Source organism: Nycticebus coucang, chromosome 9 (assembly GCF_027406575.1).
Source record: "Nycticebus coucang isolate mNycCou1 chromosome 9, mNycCou1.pri, whole genome shotgun sequence".
NCBI classification, from domain to species: domain Eukaryota; kingdom Metazoa; phylum Chordata; class Mammalia; order Primates; family Lorisidae; genus Nycticebus; species Nycticebus coucang.
Window position 1 is genome coordinate 94,295,872 of NC_069788.1, and position 15,454 is coordinate 94,311,325.

General features: G+C 41.9%; 1 protein-coding gene across 5 annotated transcripts in view; it reads right to left on the reverse strand.

The window, feature by feature from the left end:
* Window positions 1-15,454, reverse strand: part of TDP1 (tyrosyl-DNA phosphodiesterase 1) — an 88,689-nt gene that overhangs the window by 4,679 nt on the left and 68,556 nt on the right. For 3 of the 5 annotated variants that reach the window (XM_053603873.1, XM_053603872.1, XM_053603870.1), the window contains exons 15-16: window positions 9,874-9,982; window positions 880-1,156 (exon numbers count right to left, since the gene is read on the reverse strand). In XM_053603873.1, coding sequence (XP_053459848.1) covers window positions 1,083-1,156; window positions 9,874-9,982 — 183 coding nt within the window. In that variant the 3' untranslated portion in view covers window positions 880-1,082. Of the gene's footprint in view, window positions 1-879; window positions 1,157-9,873; window positions 9,983-15,454 lie in introns of those variants that run through there. The other 2 variants (XR_008382663.1, XM_053603871.1) reach the window with 1 other exon arrangement.

The following is a 15,454-nucleotide window of genomic DNA, read 5'->3' on the forward strand; positions in this document are numbered from 1 at the left end:
AAAGCACCCTAGGGAGAACCGGAAGCACACAAAAAGATTCTCAGAGGTGTGAGGTATATGAACAGCCAGGTGAGTGACCCGGGGACACTGGAACCTTTCTAGGCCTTAGCTTCCTCACTTGTGAATTAAAGATACCAATTTAATCACCTTTCAGGATTTCTTCTAAGTAAAATCCTCGTGTGCTTACTATGATTCTATGAGCGATCTTCTCTGAAAACTTCTGGAAATAGATGAGATACTCATTTACCCTGGGAGATGAATGAGGAAGCAGTAGGTGGTTGGGTCCTACGTTTACAGACCTACCTGTAAGCAGTAAGACAGCCAGCAGGGCGGCAGAGAGAGGAAAAGCCTAGTGAAGTTAAGGCTGAAGGCGGCAGAGAGAGGAAAAGCCTAGTGAAGTTAAGGCTGAAAGCTGCAGAGCGTCAATTCAGCCCATTGTGTCTGAAGGGTAACTAGACTCAGGAGAAGCCTGAAGCCCAGGGACGTTTACAGACTACCATCTAGCAACCTCAAGACATACACTCAGCTAAAGGGAGCCACAGATAAAAAACAAATGATTGCATTCTTCCTTGGAAAGTTCTGGTTGGGGGTGGTGCCTGTGGCTCAGTGAATAGGGTGTCGGCCCCATATATCGAGGGTGGCAGGTTCAAACCCAGCCCTGGCCAGACTGCAACAACAACAACGACAACAAAATAGCTGGGTGTTGTGGTGGGCGCCTGTAGTCCAGCTACTCGGGAGGCTGAGGCAAGAGAATCGCCTAAGCACAAGAGCTGGAGGTTGCTGTGAGCTGTGATGGGTGCAAGTGTTTCAGATTAGGGATACTCAAGCTATGGTACATTTTAACATCGTGAAGTTTAATAGTTTTCTTTCCAAAGCATATAAAAGTGAATTCAGAAAAAACTTTTTTTTTTTAAGTGAGAATGAAACACAACCAACATCCACGTTCGTAAGAGCAACCTTTGCAAAGAGTTCCGCAGAGGTGCAAAGAAGATTTTAAGGGAAGTGAACATCCAGCACAAACAAGATCACTCAATGTTGGGGCTCAGTGTCTTACATTTAAATTTCACAGTGCTTTAAGCGTCTCAGGAAGGCACCCACATGTTCCCATGTGTATCTGGTGCTTTGACATAAGGAATGTTCCATATCCATGGCCGATCTGGGGGAAGGAAAAACACATTATATAATATTCATTAAGACAGGATCACAGAAAATTCACTCACCTGATGGGATAAAAGCACTTGTGTGCCTTGTTCTGCAAATTGTGAAGACTATTTTTTTTTAACCAACCCTATAAGACATCCTCCTTTAGACAATGGCTTTTAGTAAACGTTCCTGTTAGGCTACAAGTGGGTGAGTGAGCACAGGGAAGCAGGGCAAAGACCCGGGGCAAATCTCGGTGCTGCTGCGTACTAGCTGTTACACCAGCATGTACCTTCCAGGGGAGCCTCAGTTCCTTACCTATACCTTTGTTGTGGCACTATCACGAGCATTAATTGGGAGAAAGCCATGTAGCAGGCAAGACGTAGCACCCGACACACATTAAAGGCCTAACAAAGGGCAGCTATTCCTTTTTTTTTTTTTTTGAGATGGGGTCTCACTATGTTGCCCAGGTGGGTCTTCACCTCCTGGGCTCAAGTGATTCTCCCTCCTCTGCGCCTCCCAAGCAGCTGAGAGGCTTACTCCTGTCTTCTTTGAGTGAGCTGCAGAAAGCAATAATGATAAACTGGTATGGTCAAAGGCCACAGTTCTGTGCTCAGCTGGTCACATATAACCAAGGGGGGCAGTGCCATGTCTGTGATATGTTTTTGCTCTGAGGGTAGAAGCTAGTAATTGATGAGGCATGTACATCTCTGTATAACTGACCACAGACCAACGCCGATAAGGGCAACAGGCCTGGGAATGGCACAATAGAACACTGAGATCCTATGTTCACATCCTATCTCCATCCCTCTCAGCACCTAGAGAAGGCATTTGGGTTTTGGCCACAGGTTCCTCCTCTGTGAAATGGGAATTATATTAGCAACTGCCAGGGATTACCATGATGCATAAATGAGAGAACATCTGTGAAAGTTCCTGCCACGTTGTAGTTGCTCAATAACTGTGAAGGTTCTTCCTTCCTTTTGATTACCACACTTTGCTACTGCTAGAGTCAAACCACTTCAAAAGAACCATAGTAATACGGGTAGGCCATAACTATATAACAAAAATTAAAAATAAATCCCCACATTATTGTCTTGATAAGTACTACAGACAGAGAAGCCTTGAAGGGTTGGAGTACTTATTGTAAACTGTCATTTTAGCAGGTGAAAGATGGATTGCCAAGTTCTAGGCTTGTCTAGGAGCTGCAAACTCGCCTCTGGGGGAGCCTTTCCCTTTCTCCTAAACAGAGGCAGATGGTAGCTCAGAGGACAGCGTGGGCAACAAGGGTACCTGCTACTCTCTCCCAGCCTGTTTGTGTTAAATAACTTCAGAGCAATCACACAAATAGGAGCACTCAGCAGGGTACGCAGAAGAGAATACCAAAGAGGGCAACAAATGATCGGAAAAAATCTTTGCTTGTCTTTGGCCTTCAGATAGTTTGAAAGCATGAAACCAAGCCCCTTTTTGGTTAAACATGCTTGTTAGAGAGTGCAGACTTGGGCCTGTGCTACACAGGCTTCCTGAGAGGTGGAGGGAGGGCAGGTTTATAATCCTCCACTGCCACTCATTGGCTCTAATGATGTCCTTCCTCTGGAAACAGCACCTCTGTGCCTGAGCTTCTCCTTACCCATCTTCTCCTGTATATTGTTCTGCTGGGAAACATCAGTTCTGCTGCACTCCTAAGGCTAAGGACACCCTGGTTCTTGCTGCACGAGTAGCTATCAGAGATACTCTCCAGCACTGCAGAATCTCTGATGCAAGCATTTACCAAGCAGCAGGTAACTGCAAGATCATCACAGTACTGACTCCTCTTCCTTGAAATCAGGCAATAATGACTAAGCAAAGACCTGGTAACTGCACTGTTAGCAAATCCCCTGCAGCTGTGCTTTGTAAATGAGCATAATGTTAGCATCTTGTGCTGGCCGAAAGGCCCACTAATACGTGGAGAGAAAGCTTGAAAAAATGGCCACAGGGAGGAGAAAAAAGGGTTGTTGTGACTTTTCCCCCCTCACTGCTTTTGGAAATCAGCATTTATACTCACCGGCATAGAGGAGAACCTGTTTTAAGAAATCCTCTTAAATCATCTTATGAGAGAACAACTTGCCTCGTAATTTATTCATTCATGTATTCAAAATATCTGAGTGCTGTCGAGATGCCAGAGACTTTGCTGGGTGTGATGGATAGAGAGGGAAAAGCCAGACTTGCAAGTGTGGGGAGATGGAGAAGCAGGCGAGCTTCTTCCATGTCTTTGTAGCCGACCCTAACCTGGCTGATGGACAATCACCAGGGCGCACGCTAGAGTACATTTTTCTAGGACCACGTCCAGAGATCTTGTTTCAGCAGGTCTGGGCTAGCGTGTGACAATATGTATCTTTGTCAGATTCCAAAGTGAACTTGATACAGAGTTGGGGATTCCAGGCTAACGGGAGATGGGAAGCTAACTTTTTCTTGGAATACAGAGGAAGGATTTAAAACAGGAGAAGGGCACAACCAGCTATGCACGCAGCACTGTAGAGGTGGCTTCCAGCGGGAGGAGAACAACACTGGAGGGGAACAAGGAGTGTGGCCCAGGTGAGAAACTGGGAGCTGGAAATGACAGCCATGGAGTTCTGCTGTCTTTGTGTACAGTACCTCTATCCCACTTCTCCCTGTGGTCAGACTGTGTGCATCTTCTACCTCACTGTTAATTCCGGAACTTAGCCCTCCACAGGGAAGTCATAGAGTGTAACAGAGAAGGGACTATGGATGCCACAGACAGCTGCTGTGAGGCCTTGATGAAGATAACCTGAATGTGCTAAGTTCCAGATCTGGAAATCAGGGTGCTTATTGTAAACTGTCATTTTAGCAGGTGAAAGATGGATTGCCAAGTTCTAGGCTTGTCTAGGAGCTGCAATACATACAGCATTTGTATTGTGAGGTTGTGAGGATACAATGAATTAATTCATGTCAATTGCTCATGCTGATTCCTGGTCCATAAAATACTTACTACTAGCTGCTATTGCTATGCGTAGTTACCACCACCCTCACTCACCATGCATAAGGATCATCTAATCCTACGTATGTAGGTCCTAACAGGTTTTTTAAACAATCAAATAAATCCAAGTAAAGTTCAAAATCCTGTTCTATTTAGCAAGGCAACAGCTCTTTCCTCCAACCCTCTAATAAATGGCCATGGGTTCAGGGCTTGTTGCTGTTCTAAATCTGCAGGCCCACTCATGGGTGTTTCCCACTGTCTTTTCTAAAGGAAACTTGATACACTACCAGAAGCCACTGTCACCTGAGCAATCACCTTGGGAAGCTCTGAAATATTTTATACTAATTTATCAACTTAGCAGAAATTTATATATACATAATTGCAGCATCAGTATTATCTGAAATCCATTAACACCTTTCTCTGTGAAGAACTTCACATATTAATCTGTGATTATATACAGAACAATTTAGTGGAAGAATTTAGCTTGCTAAAACTCAAGTAATTTATTTCAAGAGAATCCAATAAATGAAAATTTTTTTACTTTGATAACTCTAGATTTCCTTAAGTTTCCTGATTACAAAGTAATTTTAAAAGCTGAGCTATTAGTTTACTTTTAGCCTTCTACCTGCACTATAAAAGAAAAGTAGATTTTATTAAAGGAGATGATCAAAATCACTCTAAAAATGTTAGCTGCCTCGTTTAAAAAAATTCATTTCTAAAGGTCTTTCAAAGGTCCTTAGGCTGGGCATCCTGGCTTATGCCTATAATCCTAGCACTCTGGGAGGTCAAGGGAGGTGGACTGCCTGAGCTCATTGGTTCAAGACCAGCCTGAGCTAGAGTGAGACCCCCATCTCTAAAAAAAAAAAAACAAAACCCAAAAAACAACAGGGCATTGTGGCGGGTGCCTGTAGTCCCAGCTACTTGGGAGGCTGAGGCAAGACAATCTCTTGAGCCCAAGAGTTTGAGGTTACTGTGAGTTATGACACCACAGCCAGCACTCTACCAAGGGCAACAAAGTGAGACTGTCTCAAAAAACAAAAACAGGTCCTTAAAAATAAAATATAGCAACAATTTTAAGCAACGTACCTTTTTTACGTTTTATTTGGAAAGGACAATTGAATCAACTTTTCATTTCCCTTAGAACAAAACACTTTATGAATCTGGGAATAATTCTAACAGGCCTAGACTGAAGTTTACTTTGCTACTATCTGAATGCAAGGAACTATTTAAAATTAACAAAACAGGAGAATGGTGAGATCACTTAGAAACCAATGATTTTGGAGTATTTTAGAAGATTATACTCACTATATAATCACTATAAAATGCTAACTCTATAGGTCATGCATATTTCAAGTGCCAAGTATGTTTTAAGGACTTCTACTAAACAATTACATTTGCAGCCTATTAGCTTAGTTTTAGGCACTTAAAATTTTAAAAAATGTTGAAATACGTATGTCATACCTACAAAAGAGTATGCACAATCTGGCAGACCCAATCTGGCAGACCCAAAGTTAACATCATCCCCTCCTGATGTGATGCACCAAAAACTCACATTACTTCTTTGGTATTACTGGCAAAAGTACGTAACCTGGATCAATTGTGAAGAAGAGTGTACAAATCCAAGACCGAATCTTCCTTCACAGTTTACAAAATCACAGTTTATGCTCTATAAAGTGCCAATGTCATGAAACACAGACAAAAAATTGTGGCACTGTTCCAAGTTAATGGAAACTAAAGAGACATGATAACTGAATATAACATGAAACCTGGACTTTCTCTTTTGCTGTAAAGGACATCATTGGGGAAACTGTTGAAATTCGATTACCTATAAGATGATAGGATTGAATCAATGTTAACTGCTGCTGATAACTGTGCTGTGGTTATATAAGAGAATGCCTTTGTTTTCAGAAAACATACAATGAAGTACTTAGGAATAACAGCACAAGGTCTGCAAATTTCTCTCAAATGGATCAGAAAAAGTTAGCATGAGGATGCAAAAGTGATAACATATTGACATTTGGGTACCCAAAGTGAAGGGTATATGGGACTTCTTTGTACTGTTCTTGCAACTTTTCTGTAAATCTGTAATTATGTCAAACATTTAAAAGAAAAAAAACACACATGTATGCTATTAAAAAATAGAAAACCTATTTAATATAAGTAACACCTCTGAAGTTTTATATGTTCCATAACTTCTCAAAAGTGCCATACAACTTACTAAGACCAAATAGGATACATTTTACTTTAGTCTTACCTCGTTTTACTGTTAATTGTATTAAACAAGATAGGAGTATAACCTAAAAAGGGAGTTCAAAGCAGATGCCCTTGGAAGGGGTCTCAGGAGAGACTACACACTCATCTGTTTTGCTTTCTCTTCAGGATCAGAGTCGCAGAGCAAGTGGAACATATGAAAACAGTACATGTTAGATTTTTAAAGTTGGTGATTTTGCTTTATAAAAGCCCTCTTTTAAAACTACAGTTCTGGGCGGCGCCTGTGGCTCAGCGGGTAGGGCGCCGGTCCCATATGCCGGAGGTGGCGGGTTCAAACCCAGCCCCGGCCAAATAAAAAAAAAAACAAAAAAAAAAAAAAAAAACTACAGTTCTTATTGGTGACATGGGTTTGGTTAAGTACAACTTTTCAGGAGAAGAGTAACTTAAGCTTGATGAAGGCAAGGATTGGGGCCTGTCATGCTCTCTGATACATTCAAGGACGTAGAGAGTGTTTGCATGTAGTAGACTCTCAATATAGACCTGCAGTAAGAATGAATAAATAGCAACTACTGCACAAAGCAAGGTATACTGGTGGTTGAGTCTTAAGTTTTTGCTTTATTTGATCATATTCTTGGTTTCGAACTACCCAGCAGTCTCTGGTATTAAGCCATTACTTTGTTCACAGGAGTATACTGAACTTTGTGTATAGTCTTCTGATTTTAAAAAATACTGAACATGATCTTTTATGTGTTACAATCGTTTAAAAATCACTTTTTAAAATGAAGTGCTTTTGAAGTATTCTTACCCAGTTTTATAAATCTTGGCAACTTATCTTTCTGTAGTCCCACACAGCTCCCTCGAATGTTGGCTATATATGAAGTAGTAATAGCTGAATTACTGGCATTATTTTATATGCCATTGAAGTAGTGTAGAAGATAAAATAGTAATGATATAAAATAAGATACTCTAGTCTCTCTTGTATATATCTTTCAAAGGAAATGCCTAACCCCCCCCTCAAAAAAAAAAACGCATTTAAACATTGGAAAACATTCTGTTTACTGGCAAAATAAAAGATTTATCATTCCATGGTCTAAGATGCTATCTAGCTGTAAGCTTTTAAGTTCTTGGGAATGCTTTTTCTACTGGAAAAGGGACCTCTAGACATTTTTAAGGATCTTCTACCTCTTCCATTGTTGCTTTCATAGTCTTTTGAAGATTAGGACTCGAGGGAGGGGGTATGGGTATCAAGGTCACAGGTAGGTTTAGGGAGTAACCTGCATAAAACACTTTTAGAATCATCAGCTCACCAAAGGAAGGGAATTCACACTAATTTACTGGTATGTGCCCAAACCTGAAGAACATATTTTAATGAAAGCAATTATGATAAAAGCAGCTAACAGTTTTTGCCTGCTCACTCTGAGCTAAACACTGTGTAGTACACACTTTATAGATATCTCAGTTAATCCATTCAACATGTGAGGTGGGTATTCACGGTTTCCTCATTTTGCAGCTAGAGACTCTAAGGCTTAGACAAAGTAAAATGCCCTAGGCTACTTAGTAAGTTGTAGAATTGGCTTCTTGTTTTTTTTTTTTTTTTTTTCTTTGAGAGACAGATTTTCACTTTGTCACCCTTGGTAGAGTGCCGTGACGTCACAGCTCACACCAACCTCAAACTCTTGGGCTCAAGTGATCCTGGTGATCCTCTTGTCTTAGACTCCAAGGTAGCTGGGACTACAAGTGCCCGATGCAATGTCTATTTTTTAGAGATGGGGTCTTGCTCTTTCTCAGGATGGTCTTAAACTCCTGAGCTCAGGCAATCCATCTGACTCAGCCTCCCAGAGGGCTAGGATTACAGGCATGAGCCACCATGCCCTGCCCAAGACTTCTTGGTTTTAAAGCAGCATTTTCTTTGGTGGTGAGGTGTGTGGTAACAGAGAGATTCCTTAAAGTTCTGATAAAACCTTTGTAACTTTGCTAGTGAAAAAGGGTAATATACAAATAAGTAACAGATTTAGAGAACTCAACAACTGAACAGAAAGGCATAGGGCACCTTCCATACCTGGGGAAGAATGCCTTCTGTAACTTAGTAGCAACACAATTGAACTAGAGAACTACAAAGTCACCTGTGAGAGGCAGGATGGCCAGTGGATAGCAAGAGATAGGATTAACTTTGTTAAGGAAATCTAAGGAATGGGCCTGTCAGGAGGGGGAGGTTTGCCTCACCATGAAAACTGAAAAGAGGAAGTTTGAGGGCAGAAAAGTTGCTAAAGCTCACCCAGCATTGTTAGGGAATAGGGGGTCCCATTGGGCAAGGATGAACCTGTTAAGGAATTTGAGATTTTGGAATATTAATGGAGTGATGTCATTAAAACTTCCTAATCAGGAAACAAATGTTCTCTGTTCAGAATTAGTGCTGACTCAGAAACCTGAAGATTATAATCTGGCTACTCATGTAGGGGAGAATATGTTCACTATGGTGGTATGAGCAGTTGCCATTTGAAGTTATTAAGTGTATCCTGATCATACAATCTCATTCTGTGAGAGTCTGGTGTGTACCCACCTCAAAGACACCAGTTCTTGGGGCTGGTAAAAGTGCAATAGCAGCCTGTGAGGCTGGGTCATACCCTGGGAAAACAGAAGTGTTGCACCTAAGACAGACAGCTTTCCTCAGAGAACATCTGGAATTATTCCTTTTTTAACTTTCTATTGTGAAAAATACTTGGTCCACTGCCCTTAAAGTCACAGTCAAGTACAGCAGTTTTCAAAATGTGGACTGGGAACCTCCCTTTTGGAGAGGGTGATCTGTGAAGTCAAAATTATTTTCATTATGATACTAAGCCATAATTTGTCTTCACACAGGTGTGCAGAAGCTACGTGACACATGATACTGCAATAAAGCAGCCATGAGAATGCAGGTGTTTTCTTTCAGCTATATAATAAAGAGGCATGCAAAAACTTAAATCACTTTCCTTGCTAATTTCTTCTCCTTTTTGGAAATAGTGCTCAAAAGTATGTTGCAATGGGTTTATTATTGTTAAACTTCTTGGTTTTAATTTAATACAGATGGTCCCTGACTTAATAATTTTTTTTACTTTACAATGGTGTGAAAGCCACATGCATTCAGTAGAAACACTATTTCAGTGTTTAATAAATTACATGAGATATTCAACATTATAAAAGTCTTCTGTGTTAGATGATCTTGCCCATGTGTAGACTTAGGTAAGTGTTCTGAACACCTTAGGCTAGGCCAAGCTATGATGTTTTGTAGATTAGGTGTAGTAAATGTATTTTTGATTTATGATGGGTTTATCAGGACATAGTCTCATCGAGGAATATCGATATAGTAACTGTGAGAGTGCTAATAGGTTCCAAGACTAACCAGTTTGAGAACGGTGGCCCCAGATGAGGTGGCAAAGGGGCCTCTGCAAACCTGAGCTTCCAGAAAGTTCCATGAACCAGGCTCCCAGTGAAACCAGTGGCCTTCTCCTGGGCCCTGTTATTTCTGTTATGGTCTGTCCACTCATGGTTTTCCTTCATCTGTGTCTCACCTTTATTTCCATATAGTTCTGGAGGAAGATCATACGGCACAGGGAAGGTGGCCATCGGCTCCTTGTTGCTAGAGAAGAATTTCTGTTTCACTTTGAAACTCTCTAGGCCCTGAAGACACACAGGAGGAAATCTATGATTACACTTCATTCTCTGGAAAAGCCCCAGAAGAGTCTAAGAAGCAATCATTTCTTTATGGCACTCACAACAAAATTCAAGTTATTTCAGAGCTATTTCCAATGTTCATGGGCAAATATATTTATAACCTCCCTCCCCTCTCAAATTATTTTCTTTTCTAAAAATAAGGGCACTTCAATTTTCAGGAATTAAATTACAGCAAAGTTTGGAAAAGTTTAACAAAGGATATAAAGAAACAAGAGAAACCAATTTGGATGTGATAGCCCATTTCTACCAAACATTATGTACTGTCTGCAGGGAGTTTGTAAAACGGTATAAAGATACCTCAAAATACTTCCAATATTGCTATAGTAACAGGCTGCCAGGTCTGGAGTAAAAAGAAATAAAGTTGCTTTCATGTATAAAGAAAGTGCTCCAATATAATGTGACAGAAATACAAAAATGAAAATTCTCCAAGACCTCCAAAATGGAAGGCTTATTCTAAGAACTCTTCAATAGAATATTAATTTTAGATCTCCATTGGAGTGGAAGTTGAGGTTCTGTATCTGGGCTGACAACACACTGCCATTTCCCTCTGCCATGGTGCAGGAGCTTAGTACTTGGTCACTGTTTCCCTCCCCACACACACACACACACACACACTTCCACACACTGATCTTCCCTGGCCCCCTTCCTGGATTATCCTGGCACCCATCCAATCGCATGCCCACTCTTTGTATCCATAATACCCACCTACCAAACAGTGCTAATGACTTAGGAACCTGTAAAAAGAACAAGGACTAAGGCTCTTAGTCCCTGTGAGCACCTTACTAAGGGGAGGCTAACTTCAGCACCTAGCACAAGTCCTGATGTACAGCAGTTCCAGAAATGGTCGGCTATAGAAATGGGATCAAAGCCTACTTGCTTTATAGGCTTCAGCATAATAGCAAATGAAATAAACTGTATGGCAGTGTTTTGTGCATTTTGAGACCTATGGGAAGGTTTAGGGTTACAACATGGGTGAAAAAAGTGATCACATGGGGGCAAGACATGATTGCAAGAGGGACTTTACCTAACAATTGCAATCAGTGTAACCTGGCTTATTGTACCCTCAATGAATCCCCAACAATAAAAAAAAAAAAGTGATCACTAATACAGTCAAAGGTAGCAGGTGACAGATGGTTGGCACAAAACTCCAGACCAAAAAAAAAAGAAATTACCTTCTTCCAGTACAGGATAAGGCAAGGCTTTGGAGAGACTATGTAGCCGGGCCTTGAAAAATGGTATAATTTTGATAAATGGTAGGGAAGAACATCAGGGAGGGGGCAGCATTATCAAAGGCAGAGTTGGTACAGGGCAGGCACATCTGGGGATGGCAAGACTATGAATGTAGAGGAAGGATGGGCAAGAGATGGAGGGTCACCAGGCCAGCTGCTCAGCACTAGTTCCTCCCTTACAACCCATCATCGACACATTCTGGATGTGAGGAAACTCTTCATGATCTCTCACTTTTATAGACTACTGACTTGCTGTGTGACTCTAGGAAAGCTACTTAACCCTTTTGGGCTTTTGTTTCCTCATCTATTAAATGAAAATAATTGCACCTAATTCTAGGGCTCTTGCAAGGCTATCCAAGTTACTTAGAACATTAATTAGTCCATGGTAAGTATTCCAGGAAATAAGTCAGTGTAACTATAAATATATTCAGGGTGTTCTCTATGAGCCTGAGGAGGGGGAAATACATGTGGAGATTAAATAGTTGCTCAAAGCCACACAGCTATTAAAACTGGGGTAGCTGGGCCAGATGTGGTGGCTCATGCCTGTAATCCCAGCACTCTGGAAGGCCAGGGCTGGTGGATTGCTTGAGCTCAGGAGTTGGAGAACAGCCTGAGCAAGAGTGAGACCCCATCTCTATTAAAAATAGAAAAATTAGACAGACATCATGATAGGCACCTGTAGTCCCACCTACTTGGGAGGCTAAGGCAAGAGGATCACTTGAACTCAAGAGTTTGAGGTTGCTGTGAGCTATGACACCACAACACTCTACCCAGGGTGACAGAGTGAGACTGTTTAAAAAAACAAAGAAAGAGGGCTGGGAGCAGGGGCTTATACTTGCAATCCCAGCACTTGGGAGGCCAAGGCAGGTGGATTGCCTGAGCTCATGAGTTCGAGACCAGCCTGAGCCAGAGCGAGACCTTGTCTCTAAAAAATAGCCAGGCACTGTGGCGGGCACCTGTAGTTCCAGCTACTTGGGAGGCTGAGGTAAGAGAATCACTTAAGCCCAGGGGTTTGAGTTTGCTGTGAGCTGTGATGCCACAGCACTCTACCGAGGGTGACAAAGCAACATTCTGTCTCAAAAAAAAAGAAAAAGAAAAAGAGGCAAAGATGGAAATGGAACCCTGCCTTTCTGATTTTTGGTCCTAGGTTCCTTCCACCAAGGAAACAAATGGTATTATGTTCACTGCCAGGAGCCATGACAAAGGAAGAATTCCTTAAAAATCTAAGTCAACATTGAAGTAGGCCAACTCAGGATAAGCCCAATTCTGGAAACCCTGGTATTTGGATATTTGTAAAAATAAAGAGACCAGAAGTTGGGAAGTGATGCCCAAATTAAGATTATTAAATACTTCTATGGAACCTCACATAAAAAATGACTTCCCTCCTTTTTAGCTCCTAGCGTAATCCTGATGCTTTCAAACGCCTCGTGGCAGTGGGTTGTGCGTCTTCAAAGCCTGGCCCAGATCTGAAGCACTACACGTCTCACTCCAAGGCTCCACTTTGCATCTGACCACAGCTGTAAGGTTTGAGCCATCCCTGACAGGAACCAATATGCTTTTTTATTGAATGTCATTTCTGATCCAAATTCTAGGGTATTATATATATATATAAAAAAAAGTACTACTTTTCTCTTCAATCTTGATGTCAAATAATTTGAGGCTGCCTTCTAATTATCATTATTTATATATCACAGCAGTACCACTTGGCATTTTACAAAACAGAGGAAGGCGCCCTCCCAGGCATGGATATGTAAAAGACAGTTAAGATAATACATTTATAAAGCACCAGGTGAGAGGGTGGACATCTGTCACACATGAGAAATTGCCGGCTTTTCCCTTCATCAGCTTTGGAGTTAAAGACCTGGTTACCATTGTGACGATTTAGGTTTTAGTAGCTTAGCACAATCATAGTGAACAAGAAGCATGCTCTAATTTCAGTTAAGAGATGTAATTTATATTTTTAGTTGCAGCTATCTGAGTAGCAAACTCAGGTGGCAAAACCCCACACAACGCATCTGGTTTCCTGGCTGAAACAGTGATAGCAGCTAAACTTGCCAGAAGGAGCATACTTAATCAAAGATGAGCTAATTGACAGGTAAATTTCAGGAAGGTGGTGGTATGCTGTTCTTGCAAGGTAGCACGGGATCAACTACTGAAGCATTTCCAAATAAAGGCTTAGGAAAAGCCTCCTGGAGAAGTGTAAACCTAACAGGGCTTTAAGGATAACTTTTTGATAAACAAAGGGCTTGTTTTGACTGTTGGGGAGTACAGTTCAGAAGGGAAAAAAGAACACAACATCATACAGGTGAGATGAAGATTTTGATTTAATTGAAAGCCCGCAGAGTATCAGTCTCTGCTTTGCACCTTCTGCAGACCTGTGTGGTGATACGCTGCTACTGTTACTGCTAATATCAGTCTTTCTGAGCACTTGCTAAGTAAGCACTGGGCACTTTTTTGAACACTTCACAGGTTACAACTTGATTTTCACAGGATCCTACGAGTTGGTTATGATGCTGTCCCAATAGTACACCTGAGAAAAACAGGCCGAGTCTAACACAGCTTGTAAGCAGGATTCCAAATCTGGTCTGTCTCACTTCAAAGTCCATTTTCTCTCTGTCATTTTGGCTCTTCCAGATCTGAGGTCGCTAAATTTTCAAACTGAATATTCCGGGACACAGTTCCTTTTCTTGGTATCTCTCCAACGTGTTCTCCCACATTCTGTCTTCCAAGTTACTTCAGAGTCTGACGCAAACAGTAGTAGCCCAGGATCACACTAGTAAGGGGCAGCTGCTGCCAAGGCCTACACACAGTGTGCTGGAAAACCTGTGGGAAAGGAAGCCCAGGGCTGTGTGAGGAGGGAGGGGTCAGGACAGAAGGCTCAGAGGCATGCTGCTCCGGCTCAGAACAGACCTTGATATCACACAAAGGAATCTGGATATCATCTCCTGGGCCAAAGGGAGCCGTGAAGGTTTAAGGACAGGGGAACATAGACTGTGATGTGGGGTAAACAAAGCTCCAGAACAGAGTAGTAGGTGAGGTGAGGAAAAAAGAATCAATTAATCCAGGGGAGGAGATAACTGCAGGGCAGATGAGATAGGACAGGTGAGAAGAAAGAATAGAATCCTAGGGCCCTGGCTTTATTAGCTTGGATAAAGGGTTATCCAACATCAGAGGTTACCAAGGGCCATGTGAAACAATGTTGCCAGCTACAGTTCCTGGGAAACTCTGGAAGCCCACAACTGATGGGATGGGCCAAGGCAGGGGCAGGGGCAGAGGCGGTGCAGGGAGGGAGGTCAAGGAGAGAGTTAAAGTGGTGGCTCTTGTAAATTTTTTTAGTTCTTCCAACCAGACCCATAGCCGTAAGAGAGCATATACCTGTGGCATAGGCCATTTCTGACAACAAAAAGACAATAAAATAGTTTAACCAGAACAGAAAAAAGAGAAAGAAACTTGAAGTCAACTACAGACTTGACTTTTTATAGATTTGATTAAAACATTTTTGATTCTGACCATGGAAAAGAAGGAACCCACCATCCAGGAGCAAGTGAATTTGGGGCTCAGAGGAGGCCAAGATGTCTCATCTCTTAGATAAGCGTAGGGCCATTTGGGCTCCCTTTATCAGGAAGGTAACAATACTGGATATTGTTCCAGGATTCTCAGATTGTTATGGTGTTATTCCCAGTGGTAGGAGGAGTTCCAGCCACAGCGCATTAGGGCAGGCTCGAGCCCTCACAATGCGTGAGGAAGACGATGTTCAAAAAACAGCAAAAGGAAAAGAAGTGCAGAGGGAAATACCTATAATTCCCTGACAGACACACAGATGCCTAAGGATTTGGAACACAGCTATTAATCTTTCTTTTTCTCTTTTTTGAGAGCCTCCACTGTCACTTCAGTAGAGTGCTATGGCGTTATCACAGCTCACAGCAACCTCAAACTCTTGGGCTCATGTGATCCTCTTGCCTCAGCCTCTCAAGTAGCTGGGACTATAGGCATGTACCATGATATGATGCCTGGCTAATTTTTCTATCTTGCTCAAGCTGACCTTAAACTCCTGAGCTCAAGCAATGCATCCACCCTGGACCCCCAAAATGCTAGGATTACAGGCACGAGCCACTGCTCCTGGCAGCTAGTAATCTTTGAAATCATTAGATTTCTATTATATTGGGATTTTCAGACATAAATGAGTAGT